This window comes from Chinchilla lanigera, unplaced genomic scaffold, assembly GCF_000276665.1.
Source record: "Chinchilla lanigera isolate Chin_1 unplaced genomic scaffold, ChiLan1.0 scaffold00080, whole genome shotgun sequence".
NCBI lineage: Eukaryota > Metazoa > Chordata > Mammalia > Rodentia > Chinchillidae > Chinchilla > Chinchilla lanigera.
Window position 1 is genome coordinate 1,577,296 of NW_004955481.1, and position 20,595 is coordinate 1,597,890.

Here is a 20,595-nt window from a genome sequence, read left to right on the forward strand (position 1 = left end):
GGATGGCTTCAGGGAAAGAGACACCAGTTGTCACAAAATCCTGTAGCCAAAAATAGGATATCAGTGTTGATAATATTATGGATAGAGGTTGCAAATCCTTTAAAAAATATTATCTGCATACTTAATCACAGCAGCTATAACAAGGCCTCCAAGTACCTGAAAAACAATAACTATGAGGTCAGTTGGTTATGTCCCTGAAAAATCCACTCTTTGGTACCAATTCTCCCTCAGAAACGTATACGCCCATCAATCCAAATGTACCCCCAAAGAAACCAAGCTGAATATTTCTTACCACACTGATTGTTTTGTTTCTTCTAAGATTTTCTCAAAAGAAACTCCAGCAAAGCCATTGAAGCACAGGCTGTAAGAACTGCCAGGAGGCCCACAAACTGAGGCCCAGCTGAGAGTTCTCTAGAAGGAAGCTCTTGGGACTGTGAGGGCCACTATACACAAGCAACTCCTGTTACCAGAATTACCAGGGAGGGCCGCTGGTGCACACCTAACTGCTTACTAAGCACAGACACAGAAAATAAGGCCGTTGTAAGAATTTTCAACTGCTACGTGAGCTGACAGGGAGTAGCACCTAGATTTGACATTGCCACAGAGAGTAAATTATTCTGAGGAGTATATCTCTGACAGAATAGCAAAGCTTAAGTGTTTCCATAGTCTTACTAAAAATTCCGTCATATGGCACATGCCTGTAATTCCAGCATTTGGGAGGCTGAGGCAGGAGGACTGTTGTCAGTTCCAGGCCAGCCTGAACTACATAGCGAAATCCTGTCTCAAAAAAAAAAAAAAAAAAGAATTTTAACGTATAGTACTCGATTCAATGCTCTTAGACTATATTTACCTTCTTTGTAGACTAAAAAAAGATAGGCCATTATGTTCAGAAAAGTTCAGCAACAACCACTGCTGTAAAAGATAAATAATGAGGTCCCTCCTCTTTTAAAGTCCTAGAATAACACATTGTTAGATCTAAACTTGTCGTCTGCAAGACCAGAATTCCCAAAGAAAGGTATTTTAGGTTGGCAGACATTGCTTTATCTTCATTTGCCTCCTGTGCGTCTCTGCTGGCTGCCTGCACGGGGACAGCAGCTCAGCGACCCTGGGCGCTGCAGGCTGCTGACCACTGACCCACCGCGCCACAGGCTGCCGACGCCGGCACCATCTACCAGTGTTAGATTAATTTGTTCATATACACAAATAAATGGATTATTTGTGTGGGGAGCTGAGGGGCGAACCCACGGCCCTTATGTATGCTACCAAAGGCTGCAACCTCTGACCTACACATCCAAAAATATGGGGTTTTTTTATACTTTATTTTTCCCGGTACCAGGAATTGAACTCACGACCTTGTGCTTGCTGTGCCAAAAATACAGTTTTAAAGCAAAAGTATTAGTAAAGTAGCAAATGTTAAAAATAATAACACAATAATGGAGCAGCTTCTGTTAAACAGATCCTGCTACACTGCTTCGGGGTGTATTGATTGGTGTAGGTCTGGTGTAGGTCTCCAAATATGGCAAAATATTTGTATTATTTTATACTCTTAGCACATCAGTATATGGAAGTTCCTCTCTAACATTTGGTGTGATCTAGTGACATGTAGTAATATTTCACCAACTGATTTTTTATTTATGATCGGTTGACTGGTTGGTGCTAGGGATTGAACCTGGACCTTTGCTCTAAGCTACATCTCCAGCCCTTTTATTATTTTTTATTTTGAGACAGGGTCTCAATCAGTTGCTAAGTTGTACCAGATGGGCTGAAACTTGCAGTCTTCCTGCCTCAGGCTCATAGAGTGATAACATTACAAGTGTATTCTACTATGTCCAATTACAATTTTAATTTTCAAGGCAAGTTTTTTTGGTGGGGGGCAGTTGAGCACAGCATATCACAAATCCTCAAGAATTCTTTTGTTTGAGACAGGGTCTCGCTTTATAGTTTAGGCTGGCCTTGAACTGGGGGACTCTGATTCAAGGGAATAATAACTACCCGCACACAGGTGCGTTCTCAAGAACAAGGATGTTTCCCAGGCCTGTCCTTGCACCAAAGTAGCTGGGCTTTTGGCCTCCTCCTGCTCTTCTGGGTTGGGTTCTAAGCCTTCTTTGATCCTCATGATCCCTTTCTTTCTTCACCTTCCCTGGCCGCAGTGGAATCCCAGGCGGGAGCAATGCGGGACGCTTTCCACAGAGGCAGACCTCATCCCTGGGTTCTCCCTTGGGTGGATATGGCCCGAGGGCGTCTCTGCCACAGAGCTGCTTTGCTGGCATGAGCAGTATGCAGCAGTGCCGCTCGCTGTGTGAGCTCAGACTGAGCGTGTCCTCTGAACCGCGGTTTGCCCGGGAGGCAGGTGTGCAGGGTACAGTCGAGCACCTTTTGCGCTCACGGGGTGTGTCTGGGCGCACAGGAGCACACCACACTTCCGTTGTCTCCTGTGCCCTTCCCTTATGGCTCTCGGACCCTCTGTGGGAAGTCTAGGAGAACAGAGGTCCACTCTACAGGGAAAGAGCTTTTGGTGTGTGCTAGGAATTGGGTTGTTTGTTTGTTCATTTATTTTGTTTGGCTTTTTTTTTAACTGGAGATTGAACTATGCCCCTAGCTCTTATTTTTTTATTTTGAGACAGATTCTTGCCAAATTACTAGGTTGGCCAAGCTTGAAATTGTAATCCTCCTGCCTCAGCCTCCTGCCTCAGCCATTATGCCACCATGTCTGGCTGTACTCGGAATTCTTTGAGGAGCCTGGCTGGCCACCCCTGTCTCATGCTATGAGGTGGCTTAGTTGGCCGTTCGTTTACTCACTATGGATTTGTTATGTTTCCTTTTTTATCCTAGAATTGCATTCCCACATTTTTTTTTCTTTGAGACAGGGTCTCACTATACAGCGCAGTCTGGCCTTGAATTTGCCATCCTCCTGAATGTCCTCTGGAGTGCTGGGATTATAGGCACGTCCCACCACATCTGGCTTACTCCTGTTTCTTCAACACCATTGTTTACATAGAATTCACATACCACTCAGTACACTGAACGTGTGTAATTTAGTGTCTCTTTGGTGTATTCACATAGTTGTGCCTTTGTCACTACGTCCAACTATTATTACCTCAAACAAAAACCCTATACTCCTTAGCAATCCCTCCCTCTTTACTCCTGGCTCTTGGCAACCTCTAATCCACTCTGTCTCTATGGATTTGCCTATTTGAAACATTTCATATAAGTGGAATCATAGAACGTGGGATATTTTGTATCTGGCTTCTTTCATTTAGCATAATGTTTCCAAGGTTTAGCCATGCTGTAACATGTATCAGTACTCTGTTCTTTTTATGACCAAATCTTTTTTTTTTTTTTTTTTTTTTTGGTCTTTTTGAGACAGGGTCTCACTATACCATTCAAGCTGACCTTGAGCTCACTTACGTAGCCCAGGCTGGTCTCAGACTTGCAACGATCCTCCTGCCTCAGCCTCCTTAGTGCTGGGATTACAGGCGTGCACCACCACACCCAGCCTCAAATAATGTTTGAGAGTTTGAATATACCACATTTTTTTCATTCATTCACTGGTGGACATTTAGATTGTTTTCACTTTTTGCCTGGTAGGAAGAATGCTAGCCAGGTATGGTTGCGCATACCTATAATCCCAGATATCCCTGTAATCCCAAACTTGCTACTCACAAGTTTGAGGCCAGCCTGACCAACTTAGTGAAACCCTGTCTCAAATACAGTAAAATGGAACTCAGTAGTAGAGTATGTGTCTGGCATGGCTCTGCATGGCCCTGGGTTCAATTCCCAGTACTAGGGAAACAAGACAAAACACTGCTGTAAATACTCATGTACAAGTTTTTGTGGGGACATATGATTTTCTCTTCGGTATTTACCTAGGTAGGAGTGGATCATACAAGTATCTCAACTGTGTGAAGAACGCCTCAACTGTTTTCCTAAGTGGTTGCACCATTTCACTTCCCACTGGAGGTGCATAACAATTCCAATTACTCGACATTCTCACCAGCATTTGTTATTACCTTTTTATTATGGCCACCCTAGTGGGAATCAAGTGGTATCTCATGTGGTTTTGATTAGCATTCTTTTCCTCCTTCCTTCCTTTTTTTTTTAAACAGAGTTTCCCTATGTAGTTCAGGCTGGCCTTAATCTCACTTTATACCCAGACTGACCTCGAACTCACAGGGATCCTCCTGCTTTAGCCTCCCAAGTGCTGGGATTATAGGTGTGCACCACCATGCTTAGGTGATTTGCATTTCTGTATAATTAATGATATTGAATTTCTTTTCTTTTCTTTTTTGTATTTTTGAGACAGGGTCTTACTGTGCAGTTCATGCTGGCCTTTAGCTCACTTTTAGCCCAGGCTGGTCTCAAACTCACAACAATCGTCCTTTCTCAGCTTCCTGAGCGCTGGCATTGCAGGCTTGCGCCACCCTGGCTTGAATATCTTTTCATGTGCTTATTGGCCTTTTTTGTATATGATTTAGTGAAAACCTATCAGATCCTTTGCCCTTTTGTGTGTATGTGGTGCTGGGGATTGAACTCAGGGCCTTGTGCATGCAAGACAAAAACTCTACCACTGAGCCGCATCCCTAACCTCCTCTGCCTATTTTTATTTTTTTATTTTTTGGTCTTTTTGAGACACAGTCTCACTATGCAGTTGAGGCTGGCCTTGAGCTCACTTTGTAGCCCAAGCTGGTCTCAAACTCACAATGATTCTCCTGCCTCAGCCTTCCAAGTGTTGGGATTACAGGTGTGTGCCACCACGCCCGGCTTGCCAATATTTAAAATGGGTTATTTTTCTAAGTATTGAATTGTAGAGATTATTTTTATACTCCAACTACAAGCCGCTCATCAAATACGTGATTTGTAAAAATTTTCTTTCATTCACTTTTTCTTCATAATGTTCTTTAAAGCATGGTAGCTTTTATTTTTGATTTTTGCTGTTGTTGTTGGTACCGGCAATCAAACTCGGGACCTTGTGCTTGCCAGGCAGGCGCTGAGCCACTGAGCTATAGCTTCGGCTACTTTTGATTTTAATAATGTCTGTGACTTACGATTGTGAGGGAAACGGGCAGAAATGATGAGGGACAGGCTCAGAGCTAAGTTCCCACTCCCATTGTTTAGCGTCCACGAATTGACTTGCAGTAGCCACGCTTAACGACACAAAATTAACTCAATGCACGTAAGGGAGGTCCCGATTTGTCAATAGTTTAGGTCCATATAAACAGCCTGAATTCGGGGACACGGGCTGCTGAAGCTTTCTGGAGAGCATCCCTAATGCAGCGTGTAGATGGGAAGACGTTGCAGCAAGCAGCGCAGGCTCTAAGGCTGGAGAGACGCGGCGGGTTGCTTGGGAAGATACACTTTGCCCCAGGTCTGTCTGAATCCATGACTGTTGTAGTATTGTCTGTCCTGGGATGCTGCAAAGCTAATCATGGAAGGGTTGGCCTCAAGGTTGTGTTCCTGCAGGCTGAGAGTGGTGGCTTGTTGGAAACAGAGCTTGAACCCTGCTAGCCAGGGGGCCTCCTCAGGCGCCCATCCATTGCTAGGCGGGAAGTCAGACGGGAAGAGAATCCCCTACTTGTACTTAGAAATGCAGAAGCATTGTCAGCCCAGGGGGAACTGTAGAAATCTGTTGGCACCTTTGAGAAATCTCTACTCAGGAAATTCAGGGAAGAGAGCAGCTTCTGCTGACATCTGGTCTTTCTGGGACTCTGGTAGTTTTTATTTATGAAACGATGCTTCTGTCTGCAAATGGATGATTTTGTAACAGGCTTTCTCCCTTTGAGAGGTACCGAGGCTCCTAGTTTTGCTTTCTGGCATCTCAGTGTCACTCTGCAGAGACGGGAAGCCTATCTGTGCCAGAAGCAGTCGGGGGGATAATTGCCAGCCAGAAAGTGAAACACCCGTCTCTTTGCACTTCATTACACTCCCTCCTTCCCCTCATCCCCCTCAGTCTAGGCAGGGAAAGCTTGCAATTAGCAGTCATTACCCTGGAAGACCACCTTGTGAATTGCTCAGGAGAGAGCGCCGGTGAGCGATGGTGCCTGACGTACTCGAGTCTCCGTCCCAGCCTCCTAAGCCTTGCTTTCTCTGTCTTCTCAGCTGCCCAACATGTTCGGTGACCTTCGATCCACGTTTATTGCCTTGATGATTGGCTCCTACGCCTCCTCAGCAGTCACCTTCCCAGGAATCAAGGTGAGGGTGTGGCCAGTGGGTTTCCAGCACGTTTACTCTGTACCTGCGTCTCCTCCAACCCTCTCTGACAAAGACAGAAGTCGTTGTTGGCACTGAGGGTGGCTTCTGTCTACCCGCCTCCCCCAGGGCAGGATGCACCTGGGCACCATAAGCAAGAGAAAGAAAAGTACCAGACCGTGTGGGACAGGAGCGCGTGACCCCAGGCTGGGGGTCGGCTCACCTCCGGTCCTGAGCACCCCTTCCCCTTGGCCCGTTGTTGCTGGGCTCTGCTCCCAGTTAGCCTAAAGCACTACTCTCAGCCAAGTTGGCTCCGCTGTCTTCCTCCCAGGCAGGATTCTGAGCGTGTGGAAGTCACGGAGGGTTAGCGCGGAGCAGAGATCTCGCAGCCCACAGCCCGGTGCCCTCCCCAAAGCTCATTGCTCTGTTCGCTTCAGCAGCTGCTGCTCCCTTCCGGGCACCAGCACCAGGTCAAGGCCCCCTCTGCAGGGGTGGGAGAGGATGCTGTTGCTGAGGAGGGCAAGTCACAGGTGTGGACTGGTCACCAGGAATTGGCGTAGGAGGCAGGAACCGGGGGCCAGCCGTCCCTTGGACTTTCTCAGATACCCTCGCTCCTGAGTGGTGGAGAGGAGCCTACAAATTCCTCCTCTTCTTTTCAGTGTCTTAACCGCTGGCCTCCCTGGCCAGCTGAGTGGCTGTGTGCCAGGACGTGGGGGCCCTTGTGTAGGTGCTGGAAATAAATGGTGCTCCCGACAGCAGCTGCTACTTAGGGCTCAGCAGGCCGGCCGTGTGCTCAGCGCTCTTTGTAAGGACGCGTGCAGGTGTCGTGCCCATTTCACAGGCAGCAAAGCCAGGTGCATTGGCGTGTGCCGCTGTATTTGGGGAGCTCGTGCTTGGTGTACTTGTTAGGGCACTAGAGAGACTTGTGTGGACAAGACCAGCAGGTCCTAGGGAGCTGGACTAGCAGTAGACAAGCAAATGAATCAGGAAACATGATCATCTCAGCCAGGTCTGTATCCTGTGAGCCAGTGAGGCGGATGTGGCAGTGATGGGGTCAGCCGACCGCCCCTCCAAGATGGTGACACTTGGTCCAAGTGGGAGGCACAAAGGGTTAATGCCATGCCAATAATCCCAGACACACTGGGATTATTAGGGTGCAGGGTTTCTGATGACCAGGCAGCCAGGCTGACGGCACCGTGTCTCCTCACACAGCTCAGCACGGTGGGGCAGCAGCTGCCGGGTGCCCCACGCCCGCTCTAACTGTGTCTTTTGTTCCTCCCACCCCACCCCACTGTGCCCCTCAGCTCATCTACGACGCGGGTGCCTCCTTCATCATCATCCTAGTGGTCTGGGCCGGCTGTTCCGGGCTGGTGTTCCTCAACTGCTTCTTTAACTGGCCCCTGGAGCCCTTCCCGGGCCCCGAGGACATGGACTACTCGTAAGTAGACTTGCTCGCGTCCCTCACCCTCGCCAGCCAGGGTCTCAGGGCAGCGGCAGACACTCTCCTATGGCGTCCAGGGTGAAGATCAAGTTCAGCTGGCTGGGCTTCGACCACAAGATCACTGGGAAGCAGTTCTACAAGCAGGTGACCACAGTGGGACGCCGCCTGAGCGTGGGCAGCTCCATGCGGAGTGCCAAGGAGCAAGCTGCGCTGCAGGAGGGCCACAAGCTGTGCCTGTCCACCGTCGACCTGGAGGTGAAGTGCCAGCCAGACACCGCAGGTACCCGCCTTGGAGCCCTCACGGTCCAGGCCTGCCGGAGACATCCGCGGGGGCGTCTGCAGCCACACCCCGAGTGGTCAGGGGAGCTGATAATCCAGACCTGGAGGAGACAGCCCCAGTGTCCTCCTAACTGGGGCCGGTGCTGGCCGCTGCTCTGTGGGTGTCATCACACTAAATTCCCACTTCATCCCAAAAGGGGAGGTGGCACCACCTGCCCTATTTACAGATGAGCACACGAAATCAAAGCTCAGAGAGCTGAGACAGTGGTGGCAAACCTGTGGCACCTGTGCCGCAGCCAGCTATTCATTACCACTGAAAGTCCTAAAAGGTTTGCCATCACTAGGTTAGGGGCTTTGCCCAGCTCCAACACCACGAACCCCACTGGGGCCTGCTCCTTGGTCCCCCCACCATCCGGGGAGTGCTTTGGTTTTTTGTTTGTTTTTCCGGTACCGGGAATCGAACTCACGACCTCATGCTTGCCAGGCAGGCGCTGTGCCGCGGAGCTAAATCCCCAGGGCAGTGCTTTGGTCAGGAGTTCGGGTCCCCGTTGGCGGGGGGCCGTGTGCCCAGCCCTGAGCCGCACCCTCTCCCTGCAGCGGCACCCTCCTTCATGCACAGCGTGTTCAGCCCCATCCTGCTGCTCAGCCTGGTCACCATGTGCGTCACGCAGCTGCGGCTCATCTTCTACATGGGGGCCATGAACAGCATGCTCGAGTACCTGGTCAGCGGTGACCAGAAGACAGGTAGGTGTCCCTCAAACTCAGTGAACGAGGGAGGGGGCCCAGCGTGCCAGTCACTCCCACTGGCTGGAGGCAGGCCCCTGGGCACCGGCTGGAACGCATTAGGCGGAGCCAGACCCGCAGGGCTGCGGAGCAGCAGCATCTGGGACACTGTTTGCTTGTCTGTTTCATCATAGCCGGCCGTGACTGTTCTTTCATGTCCCCGTCAGGGTTTCCTGGTTTGGGAGGGAGCGAAGGACTAAAATAGCTGCGTGTGTTGAGGGGGGTATGAGTGTTCCCGGGCTGGAGTGGGAGGGCCGAGGGTGTGTCTGTAAATGAAATACTGCGCCGAGCAGCGTCCTCCACCCGAGCACTCGTGGAAAGACTGCGGACCCGGCCCCACACCAGGTCCCCGGGGACCCTGGGGCCACAGCTGAGGACGGGTGTCCTGGCTGGAGACTCCCCAGTAGGCTCTGTGTCCTGGACTGTGAAATGAAGCCTCCCCGGGAGTGTGTGATCCAGTTGAGGCTTGTTAACTCCGGGAAACAGAACTGATAACCCACACGAAAACAGGGAGGAAGGTCTTCAGCTGACTAGAGATTTCGCTCCTACCACGAAAGTCAGAACTTCCCCAGGGCCCGAGCTGAGTCAGCTCTAGTCATCCCGAGCGGGACAAACACATTCGGCAAATCCTTTTTATTGGCAGCCTCGCTGGCGTGCAACTTTCCTTTGTTGGTTTACTTGTTTTTACCAAGGGGAAGACACTGTAGGCTTTGTAAGGAACCAAAGCAGTCTTTAACAGGGATAAGAAAGCCTGTTTTAACAACAGGAAAAGACAGCAAAGGGGAAACCCAATAATGCTGGTCCTGCAGTGAAAATGAGAGGCTAGTGGGGAGGCAAAGTGGAGAAATGTTGAATATTATGCAGAAATTCATAATGTGCCGGGGGCGGTGGTACAAGGGGTAGGTGGATCCCAGCTACTCAGGACTCTGACACAGGAGGATCAAAAGTTCAAGGCGGGCCCGGTATATAGCTCAGCAGCACAAGCGCCTGCCTGGCAAGCGCAAGGTCCTAAGTTCGATTCCCGGTACCAAAAAAAAAAAGGTTCAAGGCCACCCTAGGCAATTTAGTAAGACCCTTTTCAGAATAAAAAATATAGTAGCCAGGCATGGTGGCACACACCTGTAAACCCAACACTCTGCAGGCTTCAGGGAGCCAGCCTGGGCTACAAAGTGAGTTCAAGGCCAGCCTGGACTGAACTGCATAGGGAAACCCTGTCTCAAAAAGACCAAATAAATAAATACAGGCTAGTACAACTGCCAAAAAAAAAAATTCTTCTTTTCTTTGTTTTTGTTTTGCTTTGTTTTTTTGAGACAGAGTCTGGCTATGCAATTCAGGCTGGCCTAGATTTACTATGTAGCTCAGGCTGGCCTTAAACTCAAGGTGATCCCCCTCCTCCCCCGGTGCTAGGATTACATGTGTGCACCACTGCCTCTGGCAAATCTTTTCTTTTTCTTTTTCTTTTTTTTCTTTTTTTTTTTGAGACAGGGTTTTGCTATACAGTTGAGGCTGGTTTTGAACTCACTTTGTAGCCCAGGCTGGCTTCGAACTCGCAATGATCCTCCTGCCTCAGCCTCCCCAGTGCTGAGATTACAGGCATGCACCACCACACCCGGTTAAATCCTCCTTTCTTAAAAAATAAAATAAAAATTACAACAAGAAAGGGCTGGAGGTGTAGTTTAGTGGTAGAGTTCCCTGGATTTGATCCCCAGTAGTGGGCAGGGTGGGGGAGGGGGGCCCAAACGTGAACGCAGGAGAGGCCCTCAGGTGCCCTACCGGAAAGAATAACTGGCTTACCTTTATTTAGTCTAAGGATGTTCACCCAAATTTCTGCCACAGGAATCCTTTTTAAATTTTTTTTATTTGTTTGCTTGAGGAGGTGTCTTGCAATGCTGCCCAGGCTGATCCCGAACTCCTGGGCTCAAGAGAGCCTTTCATCTTAGCTTCCTGAGTAACTAGGACTACGGATATGTGCTGCCATGCCCAGGAGAACCCTTTTTAAGTTAACACACATGAAATTCTGGTGGACATATTTAGGGAAAAGCTGATCAATCTTGTGTAAACACCAGAGAGCTGGAGGCGCCGAGGCGCGCAAAGGAGCCAGTCCCTGACCCTTGCAAGGCTGCCTGCTGCTGTTGAGTCCTAGACTTTAATAAATCAAGCTGTCTGAGAAATCTTTTGTTGCCCAAGAGGAATTTTTTTCAACTATATCCTACATTCAAAAAGTCTGACTGGGCATGGTGGCGCACACCTCTAATCCCAGCACTCAGGAGGCTGAGGCAGGAGGGTCGTTGGGAGTTTGAGACCAGCCTGGGCTACGAAGTGAGCTCAAGGGCAGCCTGAACTACATAGCAAGACCCTGTCTCAAAAAGACAAAAAACAAAAAAACAGTCTACCTGGTGAGGTGGCACACACCTGTAACCCCAGCTATTTAGGAGGCTGAGGCAGGAGGATCACAAGTTTTAAGCCAGCCTGGGCAACTTAGTGGAGCCCTGTCTTAAAATAAAATTAAAAACAATAAAAGGGCTGGAGAGGTAGCTCAGTGGGAGAGTGCTTGCCTGGCATATGTGAGGCCCTGGGTTCCACCTCCAGTATCAGCAAAAAAAGAAAAAAAAAAGTGTAGAGGAAACCAGGCCAGGAAGTTTGGTCTGTGGCAGACAGGACATGGTTTTCCCCCTCTGGTACCCTGTATCCACAGCCGTTTTCCCAGAAGAGCTACTGTGGGGTCAGGGAAAAGCAGGGTAGAGGGAGCGCTCTGGCTGTTTGGGGAAGACCCGTGCTGTCAGATGGTTTGTCTGGGTGTGCTGGCCAAAGCCTTTGACCTTTCCTTCTCGCTGAGTGTGGCAGGAGGTGACTGACAGAGTAGCATTCCCACAAGACCACATGGTAGTGAGAGATGCTGATTCTGCCAGGCCTCCCGCTCAGCCTGCTATTTCCCCGTCACGGTGACGGCCAGGGGCGCAGGCCTGACTCACCAGCCTGCTGCGATGAAGCACCAGCAGACAGGAAAACGTCAGCAGGCACCTGGGCTGAGCCCTCTCCCTCATCTGCTCCCAGGAGCCCGACCACTCTGGGTAGAAAGTGGTGTGTGTGCCGGCCGCGGGCTAGCCGGCCTCCTCGCCCCATCTGCCTGTAATGGCCGTTGCCATATCTACCACTAACCTCTCTCTTTCTGCTTCTCTGCTTTTGCTTTCTGGATCCAGTGATGGCCACGGGTAAGCAGGAGGGGGTGTTGTCGAGGAGTATTTCCACCCTTCTCCCAGCCAGTCCGCTTAACCCTGAGACTTTTCATCTTGAATTCCCAGTGTCCCTCTTGGCTGGAACGGTGGGGGTGGGGACAGGGCAAGGGACTCCAGCCATTTTCCTGAAACCCTTACGTAAATTTTAGACTTGTTGAAGATGGAAGCCCTTAGGTCAGGTTCCTCAGAAGTGGTGCCTGCCTGGTATATTTCTAGCAGCAGAAAACTAACAGCCAATCACACACACAAAGCCTCTGTCGTGGGCATTGGTAATTTTGTGGTTCCCAAGTCATAGCAACTTCCTGGAACTTCGGGGAGGGGGGTGGTTTCCATTGTGACATACTGGATTTCATTAACAATTTCTGGGAAACAGGCAGAGGATTTGGAGCAGAAAATTGGGTGACCTGCCCCTTGCTCCAGCTCTGATTTCCAAGGTGAAGGTCTGTGCGCTCCCCCCAAGACCTGCAGTGACACGGGGGCTCTGGGGCAGACCCCAGAAGGGCCTCTTGGCCCCTTCATAGTCTGCCCAGCTTGTCCTCCAGAGCCCTGTGCCAGGAGCCTCTGTGACGCACCTTCTTCCTCCCCAGTTGCCCTCTACACCTCCATCTTCGGCGCACTCCAGCTGCTCTGCCTGCTGACAGCGCCTGTCATCGGCTACGTCATGGACTGGAGGCTGAAGGAGTGCGAAGATACCTCTGAGGAGCCTGAGGAGAAAGATGCCACCCAGTACGTAGGCAGAGCCCGGGTCCTGCTCCCAGCCCCTGGAGAACGACCCCTGAGTTACATGTTAGGCAGACAGGCTGGGTGGGCTTGATCTTACAGGCAGCAGGGCGACCAAGTCCAGCTCCGCACTACACAGTCAGGGCTCTCCCCTTTTGTGGAAATTCTTTAAATTAGAGAGGCACTCGGACGGAAACGGGACAAACCAGAGGAAAAAGCCATGCAGCCCCAGGGTGGCCCTCGGATCCTTGGCATGGGCGGTACTGTGGGTCGTCTTAGCATCACTTACCTACGGGGTTTATTCCACTCCGTGTGAAGAGTAAGCTGCTACAACCAGATGTGTTAATGGGTTTGTTGATGATTATAAGATGAAACAGGGCTGGAGCCCTACTTTATGGAAGGGCTGGGATCCAAGATCAGAGGATGAGTTAACTGCCATCTTCTGTGACTACACGTTAATATAATAAAGCTGCTATTTACTGTATTAGGCCCAGTGCCAAGCACTTAATACACAATGCCTCAGCTAAGCCTCACAGCACAGCAAAGAGATGCAGACTAGTGTTGTGCCCACTCTACAGGTGCAGGAACTGAAGTTAAGCGTTTGACTCATCTGCCTGAGGTCCCATAGGTAGACACTGGTGGGACTGGGACACCCTGTACATCTCGAAGCACTTGGCATTCGTTCTTGGGTGCTGTGTGATCTTCCATGGGCTGTCGGTGTGGGTGGTGAAGCTCGAATCAGCAGTAGTTAATTGACAAGGGAATGATTACAGAGACTGCCCTGTTATCTAGGTCCGGTCGTACAGCAAGGAGGTTATTTATGCCCACCCCTGTTCCATCTGCTGAATATTTATTTACCTTTTCCTCTCCTGCCCCTCAAGGGGACCCACTCCCTTATCTGCCTTACTGACTGGCTTGTTACCAGTGTCCTGCAAGATTTGGGTGAACTGGAAGCCAATGGCAAAGTGAGGCTTTCCCATATCTTTTTTTTTTTTCGTCTTTTTGAGACAGGGTCTCGCTGTGCAGTTTAGGCTGGCCGTGAGCTCACTTTGTAGCCCAGGCTGGCCTCAAACTCACAACAATCCTCCTGCCTCAGCCTCCCAAGTGCTGGGATTACAGGCATGCACCACCATGCCCGGCGAGCCCACATCCTAACTTGGCACATTCTGCTCTTTGCTCCCCATCGTCTGAGCTCATTTTCCTTCACTGAGCAGTGCAGTGTTGAGGGCTGGTTTCTGGTGTCAGAGATCTTCTCATTCAGTGTTTGCTCAGGAAGGTGGACCGGGTAGAGTCCTCTGTACCTATCTCATCCTGGCTTAGTCCCCAAGATGCGCATGGGTGGGCGGGCAGCCTTACACCAGCCCATATCCTGTGGCTCTGAGGCCTGGCTTCTTGGGAGGGTCCCCCTACCTCCAGGAAGCCACCCAGCTTCTGTGCGTGCTCTGTCTCCACAGAGGCGAGAAAAAGAAGCGGGACCGACAGATCCAGAAGATCGCCAATGCTATGCGGGCCTTCGCCTTTACAAACCTGCTGCTTGTGGGCTTTGGGGTGACCTGCCTCATTCCCAATCTGCCACTACAGGTATGTTTCGGGGGAGAAAGAGGCCAGCTGGGGAATGAGACAACAGGAAGTGTGTGGTATGCCATGGAAGCCATCAACAAAGCCAGTGTGACTGCATTCATTCCGTTTAACCAGCCAGCCACCGCTCTTTACCTGCGGCCTGTTACCTGCCAGCGGTGCTCGAAGCAGGATGAGCTGTAAGGAATAGGTGGTTTTCCGCAGTTCTTCTCCATAAAGGCACACCGTTCTTGCTCTTGAGAGACCTTGCATAGCACAAGCACTGTCCTCCCAGGACTGTGTGCGGTAGTTACGTGTTCACTTGCTTTGCATTGGCTCAAACAGCTGGAACCTCATGTCCAAAGAAGTCTGGTATTCTGTGATATTGGTGTGAGCACCCCGCCCCCTGAGGTCCCATAGATAGACACTGGTGGGACTGGGACTCCCTGTCCCATAGGAGTGCCCATAGGAGGTAGGTATGCTGGTACATACCTGTAAGCCCGGCACTCTTGGAAGCTCAGGCAGGAGGATCAAAAATTCAAGCCAACCCTGGGCAATTTAGCCTTGATTCAAGAAAAGAATGCCCACAGCCCTCTACCCTGCAGTGGGCTGGAGAGGCTGGAGAAAGACTGTGATCATGGCTTGTGATCTAGGTTCAAAGGCTTAATTCCTTTGCATAAGATTGCTGATGCTTGTGAGAGATTGTAAGGAAGACTTTGTCACGCGCCTGGCTCCACTCTTTGGTCTGTGAGTATCCTAGTACTGTAGTAGATTTTGGCCCAGACCCCAAGTTTACACACCCTGAAAGGATACAAGTGCTAGCACTGCTTCCAGATGGGTGTGGCCTGAGTCCAGATGGTATCTCAGGACAAGCCCACGGGGAAGGCTGCAGAGCCTCCCTGTTTACAGGTGGCCAGGTGTTGAGCTGCGTTGAGCACACAGGTATGCACACCCACAGGGTCTGTTGTGTACGCAGCAACACTGTGCATGCAGGGAGTGGTGGGAGACTTGCACCAATTCCAGGTGGGAAGGCCATTGCTTCCCAGGTATCCCCCCGGCCTCCGGGGCTGCCTTTCTGAAGACTGGCAGACCCTCTCCCTGGTCGTCTTGGCCAGTCAAGTAATGCTCCGTGGGGAACAGCCACCTGCTTGTTGTTCTGTTGTGTTCTCACTGGAGAAAAAGTTAGAACAAGGCAGCGAGGAACGTGGAGTGGAGAGGGGTCTGCACGAGGATGGGCATACATGGGTGTGCACAGCTGGACACAGAGCTTCAACCCTGGCTAGAACGGCCGCTGCCCCCTCCACCATCCACACTCCTGAGAGCAGGTCCTTAGCTGCTGAGCAAGGTGGCAGAGCTGTGTACAGAAGACCCAGAGGACGGTAGCACAGGGTTCTGGTGGCAAATTCTGGGCCTCTCGGGGATTTGGGCCTCTCAGGGATCTCTAACTACCAAGGGCTCCCAGAGCTTGCTAAGCCCGCAGAGACTGTCCCAGAAAGGGACCCTCCTGGAGACCACAGGGGGCCTTTGCTAGAGAGGTGTGAGGGGAAGCCCCCTGCCCAGAGGCCCTGGACAACCAGCCAGGCAGTCTCTGGGTGAGTCCTTGGTGGGGAAAAGACTGGAGGTCCAGGTCAGGGCTGGCAGCCTACACTGTGCTGTGCAGGTACTTACTTATCTGTAGATGGTTGGGAGGCTGGGAAGAAGGGTCCCTGATGTGCAGCATTTGCAGATGTCTATGGCGTCATCATGGCTGTCCCCATGGCTGACTTCAAAGACCCAGTATGACATCACAGGATGTAGTAACTCGCCGTCATGTGGTTATTTCCACCTGACATACAGTACACATAAACACCCTGACAGCACAGACAGTGAAACCTAATAAAAGAATTAGGAAGTGATACGTTTTGGGCATTCATTACCTTTATTTTAATGTAATCTACTTAATTACAAATTTATATAGTTTAATTTTTCACGACTGTTTTTACAACGGGCTGCAAAACTGCTGAAACTTCCGCAGTTGCTTCTGGAGCCAACTCCAGGTTGCCACCACTCCTGTGGCTCCAGACCCCAGGAACCGGAGGCGGGGGACCTCGTACGGGGCCTGGCCGTCTGCTGCTCACGCTCTCGTCTCCCTCCTGCAGATCTTCTCCTTCGTCCTGCACACGATCGTGCGAGGATTCATCCACTCTGCTGTCGGGGGCCTGTATGCTGCTGTGTGAGTCTCGGGAGGTCTGGTGGACTAGGGGAAGCAGTGACCTGAGAAGGTGGGACTGAGACCCTGGGGCCAGGCCGCCCTGCCCTGGCAGAATTTGCCTTCCTGCATCAGGGGATAGATGCCAGGGATTTTGCTGAGTGTGTCGGGAAGGCCACACCTGGCAGGAGGTGGGTCAGTGTGCAGACAGTTGAGTGCCCACGAGCCTTGGCATTTAACACGAAGTCAGTTCCTCCCACTGGGCTCAGTGCCCCTGAGTGACACACGAAGGCCTCGGGGCCACTGCTCAGCCAAGTTCTGGGGCCATCCCAGGCTGCTCATTGGAAAGGACAGGGCTAGGTTCTGACTGCCTGGAGCTAAATGCTGCAGTTTAAATAACCCTCAACGGGGACAGTGGTGTGGATAACTGTGCCCGGAATGTACCAGGCTGACGTAACCCAGGGCCTCCAAGGCCTTCGCCTTCCTGAGCTGTGGCTACAGTGAAACCTACATCTTTTTCTAAGAGGCTACGCGGTGGTCCCTCCTTTTTTGGCCCAGGGATTGCCCCCAAGTCTGGAACCCAAATACCCTCATCTGTGTCTCTGACCATGAGGGCGGCTTTTTCCTCCCATGGAGCCTCCCCCACCCCCCGCACCTGGGACAGCAGGTCTTATGTTTGTTGAGATTTAACCCAGAGGTCCCTCCCTGTTCCAACAGCATCCCACGGGGGTCATTTCAGGTCCCCTCTCCCCCTGGAGGAAGTTGTGGCTGCCCTGGCAGGGTGTGCAGGAGGCGAGCAAGAGCTGTGATGCCGAGTTTCCGTGATTACACAATGCTCCTCCGGAGGAGGGCAGAGAAGAGCCAGGCCGAGCCTCCAACCTGCTCCCTGGGCCCGTTTCCCAAGCCACACACTCGCGCTGGCACCACACTTTCCACATAGCTTGGCCAGACACCCTTAGCCCCGGGCACATCTTGGGGAGTGGGGCGTGGGCTTTCCCAGAGTCTGGGGCCTTGTGCTGGTCTGAAAGCCAAAGTGCAGAATTGCCCAGCAGAAGGTAATCCAGAGCCAGCACCCGGCGTCCTGAGACTGCTCCTGTTTGCTTCCTTTAGGGCCCCAAGGTGCTGCGCTGAGCTACCAGCACACCTGGCCCAGGGCAAGGCTGAGGCCAGGTCTGGGAAGCCTGAGAGTGACACTGGCTGAGACAGGTCTCAATTGATCCCACAGGTACCCCTCCACCCAGTTCGGCAGCCTCACGGGACTACAGTCTCTGATCAGCGCACTCTTTGCCCTCCTGCAGCAGCCACTTTTTCTGGCCATGATGGGTCCCCTCCAGGGAGATCCGCTGTGGGTAAGAAGCTTTGGGACATGGTGATAGGCATCCGCTCCAGCTCCACTCTGACGGGGAGCCGGGAGGCCACCTCGCTTGGGGAGCTTCAGAGCTCTGAGGACAGGCAGTTTGCAAACTTTGGTTAGGTCTGAGTCAGGGTGCCTTTGGGAATGGTTGCTAGGCAGGGGAAAAATGGCCTCTCTGGACGTGATTTTGAGATGAACAGAAGACAGAAGGGAGTTTCTAGCCAAGAGCAGTGGCAAATACTTGTAATCCTAGCTACTTGGGAGGCTGAGGCAGGAGAATTGCAAATTTGAGTCCAGCCTGAGCAATTCAGCAACACTGTGAAAGAAACAAAAAAGGACTGGCGCTGTGGCTCAGTGCTCTCTGGGTTTAATTCCCATTGGGGCGGGGGGAGGAGCTCTTGTCGTGGCCCTTGCCAGGGGCCAGGGTTCTTAACCAGGTACCTGCTGCTTGCCAGGGGCCAGGGTTCTTAACCAGGTACCACCAACACCAGTTCCACCTTTGGAACTAGATCAGCAGACCCCGCATGGAGAGGCCGAGGCCCTGAGGGCTGCTGGGTGGTCTGTAGAGAACCAGAAATTCACTTGGATGCTGGAATGAGGACCAATAGGCTCTGAGTCGCAGTGAGCCTTGCTGGTTCATTTTCCCCTTGTGTGTGTGTGTGTGTGCGTGTGTGTGTGGTGGGTGGGCTGGGCCCTGCGCATCCCCAACCCCCTGTGATGGCTGCTCCTCCCTGTCCCCAGGTGAATGTGGGGCTGCTAATCTTGAGCATGCTGGGCTTCTGTCTGCCCCTCTACCTGATCTGCTACCGCCGCCAGCTGGAGAAGCAGTTGCAGCAGAAGAGGGAAGACAGCAAGCTTTTCCTCAAGATCAATGGCTCATCCAACCGGGAGGCCTTTGTGTAGCACCCGCTGGTTCAGAACTATGGCCTCCCGCCTGTGCTTCAGTGACTGACAGATGTCCTCCCCACCCCAGAGGACCTGCACACACGTAGGATTCTCTCCTTCACCATGGCGGAGTCCACGCTTCCTCCAAGGCCCTAGTCCTGCCTCGGAGCTCTGCAGTGGAAGGACAGGAGAGGGCCCAGGATGGGAGACTTTGCTGGACGAAGGACAACCCTGGCTCTGCTCTGCCACCCCCAAGGGACCCTGGGACCTTGGGTCTCCATGGTGCCTGCAGGAGGAGCCAAGGTCACCTCCCAGCAGGCAGGCTCTGTCCCTCAAGGCTCTGGATTCTGCCTCTTGCCAAAGCAGAGGGGCCTGCCATCCACTACCCGCCACCTGCCCCTCGGCCGCATGCCCACCGACCACGCCTGCCTGAGGACAAAGGCTTACACTGTCTGCACCCCCTCGCCTGGCCCCTTACCTCCTCCCCTGGCCAGTCGGCGGCTGTCTGAGGAAGGAAGGACCCGCTTCCTGTTGTTGGTGCTAACCCCTTTGTAATCCCACTCCCCTGTGGCCTGTCCACAGCCTGTCCTCTCATGTGAGTCCTGTGGAGAAGCCCTCCTGGCTCGTAGCCTGGAGAGGGGATGGAGGCAGGATGGTCACACAAAGCCACAGAAGCCATGGACACTGGCTGATCGGTTGTCCCCCACCTCCCCCTGAGGGTGGGGGGAGGGAGTACATTTCCACTGCCACCCTCGGTCCAGTCTGAGACCTGATTTAAGGGAATTAAAGGGGCACCACCAGGACACCCCGTCCCCCAACACACACAGCTGTTTCCGTGGGCCAGGCAGGTAGGAACTCCAGGCCTGCGCAAGAAAGTGGATTGGTCAGGGGTTGAGGGGTGTGTGTTGGGGGGATGTGTGTGTACATGTGTTATGTGTGAGGTGGGGTGGTCTCTCGGGTCTGCCCTTATCCCCACCAACCAGCCAGGCCTGCTGCAGAGCCTGTGTACCTGGAGCCAGCCTTGCCTCATGGTCAGTAGCTTGTCTTGGTCACATAACCACAGCGCCCCCTGCTGGCTGACTCCACTAGGGCCCTGAAGTTGTTTCTGTGGGAGAGGCAAAGCCTCCTTGGCTCACCAACCTGCCCACCTCTATGGCCCTCAGAAGTGTGTCTGAGATCTCCTGTGTGCTCAGAGTGGTGGGTTGATTTCTAGGTCGTTAGTTGTTTTTCTTTTAAGTTTTATCAAACTTCTTTTTATAAAGCAATAAATCCATTTTCCTCCTGGCAAAGGATTCCCCCTTTTAGCATATCAGTTACAGCTGTATGTGCAAGTTTTGAGCTCAAGAGGGAAAGGCAGGACAAGATATCTGCCACTGAGCAGCCCTATCCGTGGCCCTCATCTCTCTGGGTAACCCGCCTGTGGAGGGGCTGGGCCAGGAAAAGACACTCCACCTCTCCCCCAACTAAATTGGCCTTGCAGGAGTGTGGGCCACCCCCTCCTCGAAGACTATCCAGCCAAGTGGGTAATCCCAGCCCTTCCTCATCTCCTACAGGGATTTCCTGTTGCTGCCCCACAACCTGAGGGATCCTCCTATGTAGCACACAGGGTGACCCTGGAAGAACCCCAGGCTTAGAGAAGAGCATCAGGATGTGGTGAGGGACAGAAAAGAGGAGGGGAAACACCCAGGCCAAATTCAAGCACCGTAGTAACAGTCAATCACTGAGTCTTCTAGGCTCCTGCCTGCTGAAATATCAAAAATCACAACCCAAAAATGAAGGATCTGGGGGTATTGAGTCAGTAATAGAGTGAATATTTAGCATGAGCATGGCTCCAGGTACCATCCCAACACCAAAAGAACCCCAAACAAAACAAGAACAGGTGGCGCACGCCTGTAATCCCAGCACTTGAGAGGCTGAGGCAAAAGGATCGCTGTGAGTTCCAGGCCTGCCTGGGCTACATAGCAAG

The 20,595-nt window shown here is 52.1% G+C and overlaps 1 protein-coding gene and 1 pseudogene across 3 annotated transcripts in view; one reads left to right on the forward strand and one right to left on the reverse strand.

The window, feature by feature from the left end:
* Nucleotides 1–1,168, reverse strand: part of LOC102026006 — a 4,826-nt pseudogene extending 3,658 nt beyond the window's left edge.
* The window catches only part of Slc43a2 (solute carrier family 43 (amino acid system L transporter), member 2), a 46,925-nt gene extending 27,007 nt beyond the window's left edge, over nt 1–19,918 (forward strand). Inside the window, exons 6-15 of one of the 3 annotated variants that reach the window (XM_005402617.2) lie at nt 6,097–6,189; nt 7,491–7,624; nt 7,705–7,907; nt 8,504–8,650; nt 11,890–11,901; nt 12,513–12,651; nt 14,100–14,226; nt 16,341–16,414; nt 17,616–17,739; nt 18,486–19,918. In XM_005402617.2, the coding sequence (XP_005402674.1) occupies nt 6,097–6,189; nt 7,491–7,624; nt 7,705–7,907; nt 8,504–8,650; nt 11,890–11,901; nt 12,513–12,651; nt 14,100–14,226; nt 16,341–16,414; nt 17,616–17,739; nt 18,486–18,647 (1,215 nt within the window). In that variant the 3' untranslated portion in view covers nt 18,648–19,918. The remainder of the gene's footprint in view (nt 1–6,096; nt 6,190–7,490; nt 7,625–7,704; nt 7,908–8,503; nt 8,651–11,889; nt 11,902–12,512; nt 12,652–14,099; nt 14,227–16,340; nt 16,415–17,615; nt 17,740–18,485) is intronic. The other 2 variants (XM_005402618.2, XM_013503413.1) reach the window with 2 other exon arrangements.
* The last annotated feature ends 677 nt before the right edge of the window (nt 19,919–20,595 follow it).